Raw genomic sequence first — 19,956 nt, 5'->3', positions numbered from 1 at the left:
GTGGGAGTGGCATGGCATGGCATGACTTGGTGGGTGTGGCTTGGTGGGCATGGCGTGGCATGGCTTGGTCAGTGTGGCTTGGTAGACGTGGCAGGAGAAGGATACTGTAAAATCTCCATTCCCACCCCACTCCAGGGGGAAGGTTACCACTGGTTCTCTGAACTACTCAAAATTTCCACTACTGGTTCTCCAGAACTGGTCAGAACCTGCTGAATACCACCTCCGGACAAATCTACCAGTGCCTATCCCACTGACGAATGCTTCACTTTGCAGATATACTTTCAAGAGAAGTGAAGTTTGATATATAATGTCAGTCCATTTGTATATTGATTTACACTCAAACTGTAAAGATTAATTTGTCTGAAATCTCATTTTAAAATGGACTTAACCCATAGCGTAATAGTGGACAAATAGATTATTAATTCTGAAGCTTAGTATGCAGCAAATTAAGGGATTTTTCTCTACTGTACACTTTGTAGGGAAACATCATTAAGTTCCTTCAAAGCTGCTTAAAGGAGCCTTACATTTGAAACTGATCTGGCAATTCAAAAGGCAAAAAGAATGATCTGCTATTTATTAGATGTTCATTGTTTTGTATAAGTCACTCCAGGCAGCATTCATAATACCATTTCTTCCTATTTTCCCCACAACAACAACCTCATGAGGTGGCTTGGGGTGAGAGTGATTGGCTCAAGGTCACCCAGCTGCCTTTCATGCCTAAACTGGGACTAGAACTCACTCTCCTGGCTTCTAGGCCACCGCTTTAGCTGCCACTCCAAACTGTCTCTCACCAATATTCTTTTTCACAGTGCTGTTATTGATTTCTGCTTAGTGTTCAACGAAGAAAGCTTTGATTCATTACTTGCTGACTCTCAAGGACTTAATGAAGCATCAGTTAATCTTTGATAATGATATACACTTGCTATTTTCGCTGTAGCTCAGAAGAAGGAGAATAATGGCCAGAGAATGATCAGAGAAAATGCATGCTTTGGGTTTTCTTGCTCATCACTAGTTAATGACATTCAACATCTATATTTAAATTGACCATCAGGTTTATTGTTTCAATAGCATTATTATAGAGAATTGTCAGATTAATTCCTGATTAGAGATCAAATAATTTTTCCTATTGGCGTGTAAGTCTAATGTGCTCTGCTGACTGGCTAGATCTACAGTCTGTTATAGAGATACTGCCAGCGTGTGTTATTTTGGTGGAGAAACAGATGTCATGCCCAGCTGAGAACACTAAAAGAGATGGAGAGCAGGACAGTAATACCGTACTTCTGCAGAAGCAGAAATCTGTATGTTACAACCTGCAGTGATAGGTCTACATTCTAAAAAAAATTCTGTTTAAGATTCTATGAAAAAAAAAATCTGCATTTGTTTTCATTTCCAACTTTGTACAACCTATGGATCTCTCACAAGCAACTTCCCATAGATCTCCCCCTTTTTTTTCCAAAAATTATTTGATGTCATTACATTTTATTTTGTTATGAATATTTAAAACAGATATTTCTCCAAATAAGCCATTTTGTAACATCTTTTCCCATATTCAACTTTCCAAAATATGCATTTTTTAAAATAAAAAATATATCTCACAAATGTTATCTTGCTTTTATCAGATATTTTTCTTGACAAAAAGAAAATGGATTCCATGCAAGGAATCAATCAAACTAGCAGCCCATGGGCTGGATGCATCACGCACAAGCCACACCCATCCTGGTTCTGCAAAGGCAAAAAACATCATGATATGTCACGATACATCATGTGACATGATAGAGTTTGATACCCATGCATTCATGGAACTATCCATTCAGAAGGAGTCTATTTTGGCAGATCTAGTAAATATACCCTTCTGCAGAGATCTGTGGTGTATTTTCCCATCACCTTCTCCTCTTTGTTATCTTCTCATAATATATAAAAAGATCTCAAGCTTGACGTCTCTTCTAAGGTGTGCACATTTTTCACACTTGGAAGATTTTACCAAGAGAATGTTATAAGTAAGCAACATGTAATCCTTAAGGAATGAAAAATTCTATCTTGCTTTCACATATCATGATCTAAATGTTAGTTTGATTGGGTAGATTTTCTGTGAAACAATTGCATCAATATTATTTTATTTCTAATGAAAGCTATCCCTACTGAAGTATGTAGAGGTAAAATCCCCCATACTAAAATATATTGTAGCATGATGCAACAACATCTGTTATTACCCTGATCTAACTAAATCCTAGTATTTTATCACCTTCACTAGACCAGAGTTGGCTTCTAGGTCCAGTTCTAAATACTAATGTCAATTTATCAAATCCCTTCACAATGTTATAAAAAAACTATTTTTTAAAAGATATTTCACTTCATCCTTGAGAAGATCTCTGATACTTGGCTCTAAATAGAAGCGGGGAGAGTGGCTACCTAATAGACCTTTTCTAGCAGCTATTATTGAAATTTTGATGGAAGATTTTAATGTGAAACGGCTGTAATTTACCTTGTGTAACTCACTGATATTATCCATTACTTAAAACATGATAAAGTGTTCACATTACATGCTAATTATTTTATCAGGATAAAGTACTCTGTACTTGTAGCACTTTATGCAATAATGAAATATCCACAATATTTGAATTGATACATCTTTTATTCTTCAAATTGCTTTTTCATATAATAACAGTTACTGTTCCTGTGTTACTTAATATTTAATTTAAGCATTACCAACTTTTGCAGTTTAGAAAATGCTAGGAGAGGCTTATTCACAAAATGGGGACATAATTCCAAGAATGCCTCTAGCCACTTTCTAAAGCCAACACAATTAGCATGATGCTCCTTTATTATTTTGGCCCCTTTTTCTGGTCAGGGAGAACATTTCTAATCCAAGCACTAAACAATTAGAATTGACCATAATTTTTATTATCTAGGGACATTTATGGAGCCTGTTCATAGCCCTGAGATATTATGGGAAATGAACAGGATCCTGATTGTTAAAATATACTAACTCCAGCAATTAGGGATCTTCAAACTTGACAGCTTTAAGAATTGTGGACTTCAACTCCCAGAATTCCTCCTCCAACCATGTTAGCTCAGGAATTCTGGGAGTTGAAGCCCACAAGTCTTAAACTTGCCAAGTTTGAAGACCCTTGAGCTTGATAATTTTCCCAGTGCTACAAATATGGGACAAGCTCCATTTTGTGAGCAGGGACAAAATTGGGTTAAGTAGCCTCATGCTTGATATCACCCTTGTGATACTAGCGTGTCCAGAGGTAGATAAGGCAATGTTAAGTGGAAATGAATCTATAGTCTGCCTCTCCTTATGTGCAGATATATCTTTATTCTAATGCACAAATAAAATTCTATCACCATTTGCTTGTATGACAGCAAAATGAAGGCACCTCTCCTATTGATCATTACATATGGTAACAATCTGACAGCGGCTAGAACATTTGAACAGTTATTTTGAAGGATTAAACTGAGGGAAGAGTCTGAGTTACCAAAGTTTTCTTCTTATTCCAGTAAGATTTAAGCACACACCTTTAATAAGTGAGATCTAAAAGTGTTTAACTGTGAATAGTTTATACTCCTTTAAAAAAAAAAAACAAGACAAAAAACAAAAACAAAAGTCTGAAATACCCAAATAGCATAGTGTATACTGAGTTGCTTGGAAATTGAAGAAAACTGAAGTCTAAAATATAATTTCACTTTTCTATCTTAATAAGATGCAGCAGTCCTCATTTAGCTTACCACAATCATGATCAGCAGCTCTGTTGTTAAAGAAATGGGAAATCGTATGACCTCATTTGTGCTTTCCCTTTTTCCACTTCCCTAATCTTTGGAATGCTTACTGACAGCACTGGGATACCTGGCTTGAAACTGACAAGATTAATCATTTTCATATCTCCAGATTTTGTCTCTGGTCCTTTGGAATGCTCACCCAGTTGCTGGAATCAAGAATGGAATTAATGTTTACATTTACATTAAGAGAGGGATTACAAGAGAGTACGCAGGCACATAATACAACTAAAAGCAGTATAGTGGCACCAGCAGCTGTGACTGGCTAGGCAAATAGCCTGCTATATTCCCCATTGTATACCTGCTTACTCTCTTCTGACTTCTTCTCCAATCTCTCTACTCTGGGTGGTGGGGAAGAAAAACGGGCCAGGCACAGGAAAGATGGCCTAGATAACAGATAACAGATAATCAGAGTTGGAAGGGACCTTATAGGTCATCTAGTCCACCCCCCTGCCCAAGCGGAAGACCCTACACCATTTCCGACAAATGGCAGTCCAATCTCTTCTTGAAAGTCTCAAGTGATGGTGCTCCCACAACTTCTGAGGGCAAGGTGTTCCACTGGTTGATTGTTCTCACTGTCAGAAAGTTTCTCCTTATTTCCAGGTTAAATCTCTCCTTGTTCAGTTTCCGTCCATAAATTACTTGTTCCTTCCCCCTCACAGAATGGAGACATTGGAAAGGAAAGGATGCAACCACACAATGGGGAATAAATTATGATATTTTGGTAGTGCACTTGTAGCTCCCAGCACCCTATACATTTAGGACTGCCCGTACTACTCTGCATTTATTCTGATGTACATTTCCCATTGTGTGTGTGCTTACTCTCTTGTAATCCCTTTCTCTCCGCTCTGCAAGGTGAAGGCAGAGGGAAAACAACAGGTCAAGCATAGGACAATGCACACTTCCTGTATGATTATATAACTGTGGGATACTGCAGATCAGAAACACAGGCATTGGTTGTAAAATTATATTATCAGCACCATCGTAATGTTGAATAATCATAGAATAGACAGCCAATAAACAAGGACTACCTATACATTTAACTAGCAAACCAGAAATATATTTTCTATGTCTTCAATAACCACAATATGTACTCTATAACAGGGGTCCCCAACCACCGGACCCCGGACCGGTACCGGTCCGTGGAACATTTTCTACCGGGCCGCCGGTTTGCTGGGCGCCGCCATCTTGTTTTGATGAGAAAGTGCTTCCGGTGAGCTTTTTCGGTTGGAAAGCGGCGTTTGGGTCCTGAAGGAATCCTCGCACCTTAGTTTCATCGAAGGGGCGGCTTCGAACAAAACTAAGGCGCGAGGATTCTTTCAGCACCCAAGGCAAGGCGAGCCGAGCGACCGTCCCGAAGCCGTCCCGAAGCCCATCAACAAAGGTACAAAGGAGGAGTTGAAGGTGGCGGGGAGAAGCGGGGGACGGCTGGCTGGCCGGTCGCTCGGCTCGGCTCGCCTTGCCATGCGTGCTGATGCCGGTACCGGGCCGCGGATCATTTTGTGATGCCGGTACCGGGCCGTGGCACAAAAAAGGTTGGGGGCCACTGCTCTATAATACGTTTTCTTAAAAAAAAAAATCACAGGAAACAGACTTCATTAGACAAGGAAATGGTCTATTACTATTAAGGAGTGCTTTACCTGGAGCTGATATTTTGCTGCTAGTTTCTGATACAGAGGAGAATCTGGGTTATTCAAGTCTGGTGTATATTCCTGGTTGCTGAGAGTGACACTGAACTCCACCGTTTGCTCCACAGGCAGCTTGGAAACGATGTTTGGAACTTCTGGCTTTAGCTCCCAAGAGAACAAAAGAGGAAACCAGTTTCCAACCCACTTCAAAAAACCCCAGAATACATTTTACACTAATATGAAACGCATCCTCTGAGTGTCTTAAGTTATGATGCCTGCAATCAAAGGAGGCCTTAGCTTGAGGAATTCTCAGGTTCAGAAGGGAGGGAAGGTGGGAGAAAAGGAGGGAGGCAAACGCTATATTTTTAAAAAAATCAAGGAAGTCAGGGAAATAAAACAGGAAACATTGAAAAGGGGCATAACTTGGTCGTCACATCTTAAGAAGAAGTTTTTCATGCCACTTGTATTGTTGCTCTTTTCACTGTAGTTACTTTGTTTGTAAATTCTTTGTGTGTACTTCCTTACACTTTGTGATTATGTTGTATTGCACCACCTTAAGAGAATAGCGATTAAAGTCCCAGATATCTACAAAGCACTAGGATATAGATAGCAATAGCAATAGCGCTTAGACTTATATACCACTTTATAGTGCTTTACAGCCCTCTCAAAGCCGTTTACAGAGTCAGCCTCTTGCCGCCAACAATTTGGGTCCTCATTTTACCGACCTTGGGAGGATGGGAGGCTGAGTCAACCTTGAGCCTGGTGGGGATTCAATCTGTCAAATTGCAGTAGGAATAGCATGCAGTACTGCACTCTAACCACTGCACCACTGAGGCTCCGATAGTTAGATAGTTACTTTAGGATTTTGGAGGTTACCTCTTATGATGTACATGGTTTTATTGCACACTGTAGCTATAGCATTTACACTTATATGCAGCCCCATAGAACTTTTTGGCATTCTCTGAGCAGTTTACTATGTCAGCCTATTGCCCCCAACAACCTGGGTCTTCATTTTACTGAACTCAGAAGGATGGAAGGCTTAAGTCAACCTTGAGCCCCATCAGGATCGAACTCCAGGCTGTGGGCAGAGTTTGCCCCACAGTCCTGCACTTTAACCACTGCCTCACCAGGGTCATGAATTTGTTTGTTTATTTATTAAACTACGGCTGCAACCCAAGTCTAGGAAATTGATACTACATATAGTAAAATAGAATAATAACAGAACTAGTAAAAAAAACCTGGTTGTAGGCTGTTCGGTAAAACAAAGCAAGGCATACACTTAAAAAAAACCTGGGAAGCCTGTAATTGTGCAGCCTGTCTGGCAAGGACAAAGAATGCTTATTCACAGAGAATATGCAAGTGTAAATCTTGTATCAATTTAGGTAACAGGAATAAAGAGTTAGATATCCTGCATACCACTGCTAGAATTTAGGAATAGGGATGGTCTGGAGCAAATAGAATGTGCGTTAGATAACTCCGAGAGCATTCATTGGCCAATGCTTAGGAATATGGATGGCTAGAAACCAATAGAACAATTGTTGGATCATTATTAAAATGTTTATTAGATACCTTTTCTTATATATCCCACCTTATCCTGCCTTCTGCCTTAGTGAAATTGTATAAAGCTTTCCCAGTTCTATTGCTTGAGGTTCCTAGCATTTTCTGGGCAGACCCCCCTTTCTTGGAGCACTTCAATAAAAGGAAACAAAACCTGCATCTTGTGTTCTTCATTGACTTTGGCCCCAGGCTCAGACCCAAATTGGGGACAACACATACACAATTGATAATGTTCCTGATATTATTCCCATCAGTCCAAGTTCCTACATATTCTCTTTCTACCCATGCCTTCCCGTGCTTTATGTTTATTTTTATTAGCTACTGCAAAAACCAACTTTTTACCCAGGGTTTAAAAGTAAAGCACATGTAAATGGATTCAGGGGAGTATGATAATAAGGCTGTCTCTACCATTGGATCTGTTGCCTCACTCCAAAGTGGGAAAACACAGGCAGCAGTTTTTGCCTTCTCCGGCTACTTGCTATCAGTTGGTACTTCTGTTCTTCACCACTTTCTTATTATAGCAGAAAGGCCGAAAGAAGGAAAATACCTTCCATTACTGCTAATTGATACATAAAACCTACTCCCAGGGAGGCTTAAACACAAGAAAGGCCTCCAGCAAAACCCTGTTTAACGTTAAGGGGATTGAAGTAATTCACTTATTGGAGTTAGAACGGATTATTCAAACGGGTACAAGTTTCATATCATGGGGATCTCTGGAGCTTGTATTATTGGAGGTGCTAGTTACAATATGGCTCCAAGCATGTGACACTTACTTGGAATAAATCTCTAAAGAGGCTCAGTAGAGAGAGCAATATAAAAGCCAAATATGATAATCAAGGGAGTAGCTTTTGCTTTACAGGCAGCCAGGGGAGATAAGGGAGGCTTAGACAAATACCATAGGGTAGGAAATAAAGCACTAAACCCAGAGACGAAAGACCATGGAAATGGTTGATTTGTAGGAGAATTAGATTTGAGATCTTGCATTTCTACTATGTAGAAAAGAAGTGAGTTATATAATAAGGATGAACAAAAAATGCTGCATTTGGACATTGGTGCAGTCCTCCGTTGTCTGTTTCTGTTTCTCATGCATAGGCAAGCAACATCATTCACAATTAGCTGAGAGGAAAGACCCTAATCAATATGTACATTTTAAGTGAAGGGAAGAGAGGAAAAATAAGTACTGGTGATGAAGCTAGCTCAGGGATCTCCAAACTTGGTAATTTTAAGACTTGAGGACTTCAATTCCCAGAATTCCTCAGCCAGCTGCTGGCTGAGGAATTCTGGGAACTGAAGCCCTCAAGTCTTAAAACAACCAAGTCTGGAGATCCCTGAGCTAGCTTCATCACCCTGTGAATTCCTGGGTTGAGAAAACGAAGTGTGACTACTTTAGTAGAGAGAATGCTATTGACTCCTCACCTTTCCTGGTGTTTTGGTGTCATTGACAATCTCATTCACAAGGGTATCTGTAGAGATCATTGGGAAGCAGAAATTAAAAAAGGATTAAGGAAATCTACCAATGGGTGGCTTCCTACTCAGTATTATGAGAATTCAGAGCAAAAAGAAAACATCTGAGTTGTTTCCTTTTTAAAATAAGTTACAAACCAAAACATAAATTCAGGTCTCATGCTACATATAATTCTAGTACCTGTATTTGTGAAAAAGCTGTAATCTTATGCACACACTCAGAACCCACTGAAATTAATGAGACATTACTACATAAATGTGCCTAGGATTAAATGTTAAGAGCTAAAGTGTATATGGTCCCTTTCATGTAATTAAGTTTTTTTTTAATGGATATGTTCAAGGAAGGTGTGAAATTCCTGACTTAGTACTGGAAAGTTTTACTGAACTCTGGAATTTGCAGTTCCCCATATTCTAGAACAGGGGTGTCAAACTCAAGGCCTGCGGGCTGGATGCAGACTGTGGGGTGCTTAAATCTGGCCCATGGGGCTGGCCTGAAAATATCAAAGGACCGGCCCACAGTGCCTCTGCCTGCCAAAATGGGCCACGGGGGGGAGGGCTGCGTGCATCTCCCCCACAGCCTATTTTTGGCCTCCCCGGTCTACAGCAGCACTCTGCTGGCCAAAAATGTGCCACGTTGAGGCCTCATGAGGCCTCCGCGTGGCCTGTTTTCAGCTGGGAGAGTGCTGCTGGAGGCCAGGGAGGCTGAAAATAGGCCATGTGGGGGCTTCCGTGTCTCATTTTGGCCCTCAAAGTGCTGCAGGAGGCTGTCCAGGCTTAAAATGGGGCACGGGGGGTGGATATGGCCCCCCCTGCACCCTGTTTTGGCTAGCAAGATGCTGCATGAGGCGTCCATCCCATTTGCCCCCCTGCTCCCCCCCATTGGCCCACAGACGAGAACTACAATGCCGATCTGGTCCTCAAGAAATGCAGTTTGACACCCCTGTTCTAGAGAAAGATGAGCAAGGTGATACATTTTCTGTGGGTATGAGAAAGAATACTTTAATCAACCCATTCAGCTATTCAGTTTTATAGTAACTAATGAAAACAAACCTCTATTAACTTGTTATTTAATTCTATGAAAAAGGATTTCTTTGTTGAAAATTTATTTTTGATAGCTTTGCCAGGTTTTCTTCATCAAGGAAGCATGATAAATATCACACAGTTAAAATGTTGCAGTTTAAGCGTTAAAATATTTCTCAAACCAAGTTTACAATAAAAAGCCATTCCATTCCATTCATTATATTTCACATGCACTATTTACTGCATTTCCATACTCTGAATTACATGCTCAAACAATAAAAGGTTTGAACTATGTAATGGAAACTGGTGGACCCATATAGTAGGCATGCTTAGTTTTACCTGTAATAACAGAAGGCGGTTCTTCGGTTTTTTTGCCACTGGATTTTTCTGGAGAAATGTCCTCTTTTCTAGGGGAAAAAGAGCAATAAGCAAAACTATAAATTAGACTATGAAAATGGGAGAAGCAGGGATTCATTTCTTTCCATTAATGCCACATTTTGTCTAAAGACATGCTTTCACAAATTAAAAATAAAGAATCACAGCACATTGTATTTTCTATAATTTAGCTCTCCAGTATACTCATGGTGCTCCTGATAAATGAAACCTGCCAAGAAAATACTGTCTGGCATAAATCCTTATGGCAACTCTCATCAGACGAGCAGCAAATATTCATCAAAAATGTATTTATCATTATCAATAAAGAAAGTTAAGCTCAGACAGTGCATCTTTAGTGAAAACTGAGTAAGGAGAGCTTTCCCAAAGAATAAACTATATACCTCAATTATTTGGGCAGCAGCTATTTGTTTCTATTAATCATATGATATCCACTGATTTATATTGCCTAATTAGTACTAGGAGGAGTGATGGCTCAGTGGTTTAACGACAGGAAAACTGACAGCCCAGGTTTGAGACTCGGGCACTGCATGACGGGGTGAGCTCCCGTTACTTGCACCAGCTCCTTTCCACCACTTATTTTGGAGTACAATGTTACACAAGAAGAAACTTTTTTACTTAAAAATACCGGAACACTTGATCCAGTTTATAAAAACCCAGAAGACTTCAAGGAGGCAGGGAAAAGACACAGAACAATCTAACTCTCTGCTACCATCTAATAATCTTTAGGATATTTGTAGCCCACATCTGGTAGAGCTCCTTAGTTTGCATAAGGAAACCACTTTGTTAAAAAATGCACAAGTATGAATATGTAATATATAGATTGCCTCAGAGTAAGTATTATAATTGGACATCTTGAAAATGTAGACAAAACCAGAATGTTTTATCACTTAATATGCTATTTAAATAAATTGTATGTCAAAAATGGATATGAAATCAGAAGATGATAATTAAAAAACAATGACACCCTTAAGTTTACATTGTTCAGTTATTTTGCATCAAGATTAGTTAGAAAGCAAAACCACTTTGGATTATGAAAGTGATTCAGTTTCCACTAGTAAACTGCAGCCATACTGGGTAGACATATCAATCTAGATCAGTGGTGTCAAACTTGATTTCATTGAGTGTTTCATTGAGCCGCATCAGTGTTGTGTTTGACCTCGGGGGAGGGGGCAGGGAATGTGGCCAGAATGGCCATGACCAGAATGGCCATGACCACCTCAACATCACTCATGTTGGGGGGCACTTGTGGTGGCCAACTGCTAAAGCAGAACTTCCCTCAGACCCTCCCTCACTATCATTATAATCTTCCTTCTTTCCTTCCTTCCTTCCTTCCTTCCTTCCTTCCTTCCTTCCTTCCTTCCTTCCTTCCTTCCTTCCTTCCTTCCTTCCTTCCTTCCTTCCTTCTCCTTTCTTCTTCCTTCCCTCTTTATTTTTCCTTCCTTGTTCTCTTCCCATCTTGCCTTCTTTTTCTTTGTCTTTCCTCTTTCCCTTTCTCCTTTCCTGTCCCTTCTTGCATGATTAAATACAAAAGGGGAAACATTTCTTTTGTTTTGTTTTTGTTTTATTTTGCTAGCTCTCTGCCAATGAAAATGGAGCTTGGGGGGGACAATGACTGTGTGTAGCCCCCCCAGGTGCCCTTTTTGGCCACGACAGCCTCCTGCAACCCTCTGCCAGTGAAAACGGAACTCGGAGGAGCTGCAACCTCCCTGAGCCCCATTTTTGGCCATGACAGTCTCCTGCAGCCCTCACACAGCCTCCCCAAGCTCCATTCGCTCTGTCAGAGGGCTGCAGGAGGCCATTATAGTGGAAAATGGGGCCTGGGGGGCACACATGGCCCTCCTGAGCTCCATTTTTGCTGGCAGAGGCATCATGGGCTGGTCCTTTGCTGTTTCCAGGGTGGCCCCACGGACCAGATCTCAGCACCCTGCAGGCCGGATGTGGCCCATGGACCTTGCGTTTGACACCCCTGATGCATTCATCTCAGACATCAGACGGGGTCTGATTGCACCTTTTTTGACAATTAAAAGGTGTATGCTTTCATAGCTCATTTCAATAACCAGAATAACCAGACTGATATAGAATTTAAATTGGGTTAAGGAAGGAGAGACAAATGCAGGTGCAGCTTACAAATACATGAATTAGATTACAAATACATGATTAATTAACTATAATAACATGTTAAAAAACTGTCATGTTCATTGAGATTGCCTGAAAAGTTACTAAATATGACTTCAGCAATTTCTCACTCATTGGTAAAATGAAAGCCCCCACCACCCCAAATAATAATAATTTGATTTCTACTATAAAATAAACTCTAACATTTATCTTTGTTTTGAGTCTTCTGGTCAAGTTTGTCAGCATTATTTAAAAAAAAATATTTTCCCCCATTTATCCCAGGTATAACCCAAAGGGGCATTAGTAGCAGATGGTGGCATATATCACAGTAGAAGAAGAACCTAATCTTGTGTGTGTGTGAATCTTAGGGCTTATGGTGGTGCTCTTGGGAAAGATGTGGGGCAAGGCAGAAATAGGGATTTGTTGCAGGACCTGGTTCCCATGTTAGCATCATTGGCCTGTTGTCTCTTGTTGCTTATGAAAATCCACTTCAAGATGTATGCAGGTATCAGCCTGCCATCCAGTGCCTGAAAAAATGCAGTGTCATTGTCCTTTATAGGCTATCATGTATTAATAATGAACTATTAGATTTCTGATTTTTTTTTAGCCCCATAGAGTAACATGTCTCTTCTCCTATGTTATCCCAGATATGGAAACTTCATTAGGGGACTGGAGGCTAAAACATATAAAGAAGAGTTGCTGGAATTGGGTATGTCTAGTTTAATGAAAGAAGGACTAGGGGTGCCATGATAGCAGTGTTCCAATATCTCAGGGGCTGCCACAAAGAAAAAGGAGTCAAGCTATTCTCCAAATCACCTGAAGGCAGGACAAGAAGCAATGTGTGGAAACTAATCAAGGAGAGGAGCAACCTAGAATTAAGGTGAAATTTCCTGACAGAACAATTAATGAGTGAAACAACTTGCCTCCAGAAGTTGAAAATGCTCCAACACTGGAAGTTTTTAAGAAGAGCTTGGATAAACATTTGTCTGAAATGGCGTAGGGTTTCCTGCCTAAGAGGGGGTTGGACTAGAAGACCTCCAAGGTCCCTTCCGACTCTGTTATTCTACTCTATTCATCCTTCATCCTGCATGCCATGGATTCTATACAAAGGCAGGTCATCTAAAAGTCTCCTTTTCTCTTGGAGCAAAATGTTCTTTCTTTGAAAATGATAGGCTTTCAGATTTGTGAGTTTCTATCAATGTAACCTTATAATAAAATAAGAATTAGCTCATCTGGGCATCCTTTCCATCTAGTTCAGCTTGCAAGGCTGACATCAATCTTGCAAGTCTGAAAGTCACCCCTAATTCTCTTTATAGCCTAAGAAACTAGGGAGGGTACGTTCTTTTTTTTAAAAAAAATACTCTTTATTGATTTTACAATTAAAATAGACCAACAACACATACATAAATGTAAGAGAGAAAAAGAAAATAAGAAAAAAAAGAATAGAAAGAAAAAGATAGAAAACAATTAAAAACATTTTCATCTTCAACAGTTTGTAAGACCTCCTTTTTATCCTTATTTTATGCCATATACACAATTAATCTTTACATATATCTGTATATCACTACTACAATTCTATCATATCTTCTTTTGCCTTTTAGTGTGAAATCTATCTTTGCTCTATCCATTTGTACCAGCAGTTCCAGCTGTCGTAATATATTGAAGTGTTTTTATCTTTTAATGCCAAGGTTAATTTTTCCATTTCTGCACAACTTCGAAATTTTTTGAATAATCATCTCCTCTGGTGGAACATGAGGCTGTTTCCAACATTGTGCAAAAGCCAATCTGGCCGCTGTCAAAATATGTATTATTATATATTTCACTTTTTTGGTAGTTGTTTATCAAAGATCCCTAATAGAAAGGACTCTGGTTTAAATTTGATCTGTTTGGGAGGGTACCTTCTTTTGCCCCACCCACAATCTTGCTGCTAGTTAAGATGTCTTTAATCTGACCATTCCCTTGGTCTCTTTCCCTGTTTTCCCAAGATTATTTCTATTTCTCTTATGCACGGAGATTAAGGGGTTGGAATCATCCATGCAATCAACAGGAATTTGGGTAACCTTTGTGGGGGACAGTGGAGGATTGTGGGGTGGCTAGCAGGCTCTGGTCCATGGGCTGCAAAGAGTTGAACATGATTTAGCAACTGAACAACTAAGGAGAAGAACTCCAGATAGAAGCAACTCCTGAAAGATAGAGGATGCCAGCAAGAACTACAGGGTCACTACATCAAGACAGGAGACAGAGATAAGGATGTGGACCTCAGGGGTTTTGGGGAGGTGAGGTTTAAGACTTGCAGCCCTTCATCTTATGGGCTACTACAATTTTTTAAGTGCCTGTATAATAAAACTTGATATACAATTTTGCCAAAATTTGGGCAAAATTTTGCATAGGTTGATCAGATATGAGATTGATTACTTCAAATGTTTTTGCAAACTGGATAGGATTGTAGAGTAAATTCTTCATGAATGATCCTGATACGTTAACAGTTAGGTATATCACTCATGAATGAGAGGCAATGATAATTTTCTTCATTCCTCTTGATTGTCATAGAATAGATTTAAACATAGACTAAGTACATATTTACTTTCACACACATATATATGAAGTCTTCTTTTTTGATTACTTACCTATCCTGGAATGTTCTATGCTTTACTCGCTGCAAAAAAAAAAAGTTAAAAGAAAGAAGAGGATTATTTAGGAGCTAACTAACCAATAATTGGAAGATAACAATGCATTATCATGTCAGCCATGATTCAATTATTAGTTCAAGTCCTTATTTTCTTGGTTTGTTAATATTACTATGCATTGCTACTATATATAGATACTTCTACATAAAAGCAGATTATAAGTCTTACCCTTTGAATTATCTCCAGGTGTTCTTGGGAATTACTAAAATTTTTCCCAATGTCAAATATATAGAAAGTTTCTCTTTGACAAGCTGTCACCCAGTTCTGATATTCGGTTGTACCTGGAATCCGATCCAAAAAGATCTGGAAAGCCTCCCAAACTGCTTCCTGGCAAACTGAAGGAACACAGTAAGAATGCAAGCACTTTACAGAAAGTCTTTTACCAGATTTGATCACAGTTATTGCCAGTGTTCCTTTCCATATCTATCTTAGGTCACATTATCATACTTTGCTTTATTTCGTTATCGGAAAGAAAATCAACTTTATATTTCATCTTGATGGAATATTGAATAATTTACCCAATAGCAGGCTTTTGTTTTGTTTTGGATTCATTCACAGCAAACAATTCATTGTTGTCCCAGGGAACGGGACTTATAATAGATCAAGGGTCCCCAAACTTGGCAACTTTAAGACTTGTGGACTTCAACTCCCAGAATTCATAGCTGGCTGACGAAGTTTGGAGAGAGAGAGAGAGAGAGAGAGAGAGAGAGAGAGACTCTGACTCTTGGCCAGGGTTGCTGGTGCTCCTAATAATGTTAGTTTAAAAAAAGTGTGATTGTTGTGTTTGGGAGCCGTGTCAGAACATTTTTGAGGCCATGGAATCTGAACCACTTTGACCAGTGCTGAGGCCAAGAAAAGCCTTTTCTCTCAATCCTGGCCCCAAACAGTTTAAGGCCAACTGGGTTGCCGCATTGAAACAAATTGAGTGGCTTCTTTCCTTCAGCAAAGTAAATCCCGCTGTCTCTGCAATGCAAATAACTTCACTGAAGCAAATCACTTTGTGTGTATCTATGACAGAGGTCTCCAAACTTGGCAACTTTAAGACTTGTGGACTTCAACTCCCAGAATTCATAGCTGGCTTAAGGTCACCCAGCTGGTTTCGTGCCTTAGGCAGGTCTAGAACTCATCTGGTGAGTTTCTAACTTGGTGCCTTAACCACTATACCAAGTGGGGGGGGCACAAAAAACCCACCCAAATTGACTATTGTTCTCTTAATCTGACATGCAGAAAAATCAGCAAGGAAACTAGGATTTGCTGTAGGGCAGAAAACTATTATTAGAAACCATGCTTTGTTGTTGCCATACTGATTGCATTTGTTGCATAGTATGATCAGTGAACAAGGGTACATGGTTGATTTGTAAATCTCTGGTTAATGTGTTGTATAGGTGAGCTTTAAGAAAGGAGGAAAACAAAACAAACTAGAAACAGACAAACCATACACATTTTGCTCCTCCATAAGACTAATTCTGCCTTGTTTCTATATTGTTCAGCAAGGCATAATTTATAAACGGTGGCCTAGCGGCAACTGTGAATAGAAAGATGATGTCAAAAGAGCCCATTCTTAGTCCCATGCTTGGTTTCCTTCTTTTATTTCTCTCAGTGAATTTCCACAGAAAGAAAGTCTGCTTTGATTTAAGCAGAATCCCTATGAAAACAGCTTTCCCCTTGTGTGTATTTGAACTAATTGGTTGAAAGTTTAACTGATCTTTCCTGGGGATGAATAACTAAACAGAATACTAAGGCGCTAGCTATGATGGGGCATAATATCCCTTATGGGAAGCTGCTGGCTCCTGCCTTCTCATTTGGGTAAATAGGACCAAGCACATGCAAATGCACAAAGCTAATAAGGCTGGGAAGAGGCTTATGAACCAGCACACAGCAGGCTAAAATCTCATGGCTGTAAGGAAAAGGCCTAACAGTTTCCTCCATGGACTCTTGTTAGTAGCCTTATGCAATTAACACAACAAACACAGCACGAAGGGCTAACACTGCGCAAATATTTGAGAGCCTGCTGCTCGAAACTGAAAGTGTGTGAGTCAGGCCACAGAAGCCCATTAATCTGTTCCTGACAAATAAAAGCCACACATTTTTCTTGTATCGCACAAACCAGTTTGAATGGGTTGAAAAGGAGAGCAGACCTCTTACAGACAATATGTATGCTGGAGATGAACCAAAACAAAAACACATCGGCAAAGGACATTAAACAAAACAAAATTGTAAAACGCTAAATGAGTATTATAGTCGTAGCGCCTCCAATCAAATGCTTTTGGCCTTCCCAGGGTAGCTTAGATCTTATAAGCATTCTCAAGATCTTTTTATGGCGTTCTCTTACCAGGAGATGTTAAAATTACTCTATGGGTCCGTTGATAGAAGGAATGTATTGCTTATCATCAACAACTTTAAAAGCCAGGCTGGTGTAATGAAGCTAAGACCTTAATGTTTGGGACACATCTATGTCCAAAACAATTTTTTAAAAAGCTGACAGAAGATAAGAGTGGCTAGATGCTAGTCATACCAGCATGAGTTTACAGAAACTCAAGGAAGCAAGCTAATAGCAATAGCACTTAGGCTTATATACTGCTCCGTAGTGCTTTACTGCACACTCTGAACAGTTTACAAATGTCAGCATATTGCCCCTAACCATCTGGGTCCTCATTTTACTGACCTCAGAAGATGAAAGGTTGAATCAACCTTGAGTCGGTCGGGATCGAATTCCTGGCAATCGGCAGAGTTAGCCTGCAATACAGCATTTTAGCCACTGTGCGACTAGGGCTCCTGGTTAAGACTTAGAACTTAGACTTAGAATAGCTTTATTGTCACTTTGAATGTGCATTAATTGGCATACATTAAAATAAAATTCCATTGCATACAGCTCTCAAAGGGTTACCACCTCCAGTATACACTACATAGCCATGACAGAATAAATAAATAAACACAAAATTATGGATATACACACATATATTATATAATACAGAGAAACAACACAGTCTAGTTTGGATGTATACATGTACACAGTGAAAAAAATGAATCTTGCGAGTTTACCAGCCGGATGGTATAGGGCAGTGGCCCCCAACCTTTTTTGTGCCACGGCCCGGTACCGGCATCACAAAATGATCCGCAGCCCGGTACCGGCATCAGCACACCTGACAAGGCAAGGCAAGCTGAGCGACCAGCCAGCCAGCCATCCTCCGCTTCTCCCCGCCACCTTCAACTCCTCCTTTGTACCTTTGTCGATGGGCTTCGCTTCGGGACGGCTTCAGGACGGTCGCTCGGCTTGCCTTGCCTTGGGTGCTGAAAGAATCCTCACGCCTTAGTTTCGTTCCAAGCCCCCCCCTCAATGAAACTAAGGCGCGAGGATTCCTTCAGGACCCAAACGCCGCTTTCCAACCGGAAAAGCTCACCCGGAAGCACTTTCTCGTCAAACAAGATGGCGGCGCCCAGCAAACTGGTGGCCCGGTAGGAAATGTTCCACGGCCCGGTACTGGTCTGTGGCCCGGTGGTTGGGGACCCCTGGTATAGGGAACAAAGCTGTTACAGAATCTGGTAGTCCTGCTAGGAAGACTTTGAAACTTCCTCCCAGAGGGGAGCAGCAGAAGCAGACTGTGAAGTGGGTGTGTGGGGTCTCTAACTGTTCTGTCCCAGCTGAAGTTTCCGAAAGTAAACACAGATAAACTCCAAATCTGAAACGTTCATGGCTTTATTCCACAAATAACCCTCTTTGTAGATAACAGATGGCTTCCAGCCAATTAGTCCAATAAATCAGAGTCTGTAATCATCACACTAACTCCTTCAAACTTTTGCCTTTTGCAAAGGCAAAAACCGTTTGCAACCAAGCTTATATTCCCTAGAGGGAGGGGCCATTACATTGCCTCCTTACTCCCGAGTTGTCTATGCAGCTTAAGCTATTCCCTCCTATGAAGCATCCTGTGATCACGTGCACTGAGCACAGGTTCTTCTGAAACCTCCTCATCACTGCTGCCAGCCTCCACCATCTCTGAAGGCAGCAGTCCACTCCCTGGTGGTCCCGGCCCCTCCTCCAAATCTTCGCTCTCCTCCACTGTCTGCACCTGCTGCTGGCTAACCACAACATTAACAATGCTTTGAGCTCGAAGCACATAGTGCTTGTAAGCAGTATCCTGAATGACAGGAAGCGAGCTTCCTATAATCTTCTCGGCTGTCCTTACCACTCTCAGTATGGACTTTCTCTCTGAGGCACTGCAGCTACCAAACCAAACAGTGATGCAGTTTGTTAAAACGTTCTCAATTGTGCTTCTGAAAAAAGTGGCCAGGACAGAAGGAGAAAGATGTGCTCTCCTCATCTAACGCAGGAAATACAGGCTCTGGTTTGCATGCTTCACTAAGGATGACATGTGCAGAAACCAGTTCAGATTGTTAGTTATCTGCACCCCCAGATACTTAGTACTGTTGACCAACAGAGAATCCCAGTGAAATGATGTCTACTCAGTCACATAAAGTCAGAATAACAGCCCTAAAATATCCCTGTTCCATTTCTTCCAAACTACCAGCTCTTACTGTTGAATCAGTGATCTCTGTAATATTTGTATGTAAGCCAGTCTTCCTTGTGGTGTTGTTTTATTAATTACTCACTGGAGTAACTGTGGGAGGGAGGTGTGGGGGAAACAAAGGTCAAAATGGCACCCAGAGGCATGAGATCAAAGCCCTATCCCTTTTTAATGTGCGTTGTGTAAAGATTGCTAACGAGAGTCACTAAGCAGAGGGATCTAGCTATAGTAAAACATTGTAGCTGGAAGTCTGGAGAAATGTTACAGCAGAATCATCCTTCTGCGAAAAAGTAACTGAATCTTTTGCTTCCTAATTAATGCACGTTAAAATGAATTTCCAAGAATCTCAAAATGGAGGCAAATGAGGGCACAGCAGGGGAAAAATTGTGCCAGATGGTTCAAAACACCACATTTTAAACAAGAAAACATAAAACCCATTTTTTAAATAATGCCTGTCTCTTTTCCTTAAACTACACGAGAAAAAAAATGAATCTCACTTTGCAATTCCTTTCATTGCCCCATTAATTTTTTTCCAAAATAAAAACCTCTCTTTTTCTTGTTACCTTTAGCTTTTCTTGTTTTGTAAATATCTGATTTGTCTTTCATTTATCCTTGATACATATAATCTTATCAATTATGATCAAACCAGACTGAAAATCTTGGAGGAGGAAAACAGAGAGAGAAGGGACAAAAAAGAGGGGAAAACCCCTTTTAGATTCTCACCCCCCTCTCATCCTCTTTCACAAGTCATAAACATGGCTTGTCACACTTTGGATGCTCAACCACGTC

General features: G+C 40.4%; 1 protein-coding gene across 4 annotated transcripts in view; it reads right to left on the bottom strand.

Moving 5' to 3' along the window:
* The window catches only part of IMPG1 (interphotoreceptor matrix proteoglycan 1), a 102,905-nt gene that overhangs the window by 45,789 nt on the left and 37,160 nt on the right, over positions 1 to 19,956 (bottom strand). For 3 of the 4 annotated variants that reach the window (XM_087944470.1, XM_087944456.1, XM_087944451.1), the window contains exons 3-7: positions 14,813 to 14,979; positions 14,585 to 14,613; positions 9,786 to 9,853; positions 8,379 to 8,425; positions 5,418 to 5,570 (exon numbers count right to left, since the gene is read on the bottom strand). In XM_087944470.1, the coding sequence (XP_087800596.1) occupies positions 5,418 to 5,570; positions 8,379 to 8,425; positions 9,786 to 9,853; positions 14,585 to 14,613; positions 14,813 to 14,979 (464 nt within the window). The remainder of the gene's footprint in view (positions 1 to 5,417; positions 5,571 to 8,378; positions 8,426 to 9,785; positions 9,854 to 14,584; positions 14,614 to 14,812; positions 14,980 to 19,956) is intronic. The other variant, XM_087944464.1, reaches the window with a different exon arrangement.

The sequence above is a fragment of the Notechis scutatus genome, chromosome 1 (assembly GCF_049901735.1).
Source record: "Notechis scutatus isolate UNSWTSFEM ecotype Mainland chromosome 1, rNotScu1.2, whole genome shotgun sequence".
Lineage (NCBI taxonomy): Eukaryota > Metazoa > Chordata > Lepidosauria > Squamata > Elapidae > Notechis > Notechis scutatus.
This window is presented reverse-complemented; position numbering and strand designations above follow the sequence as displayed.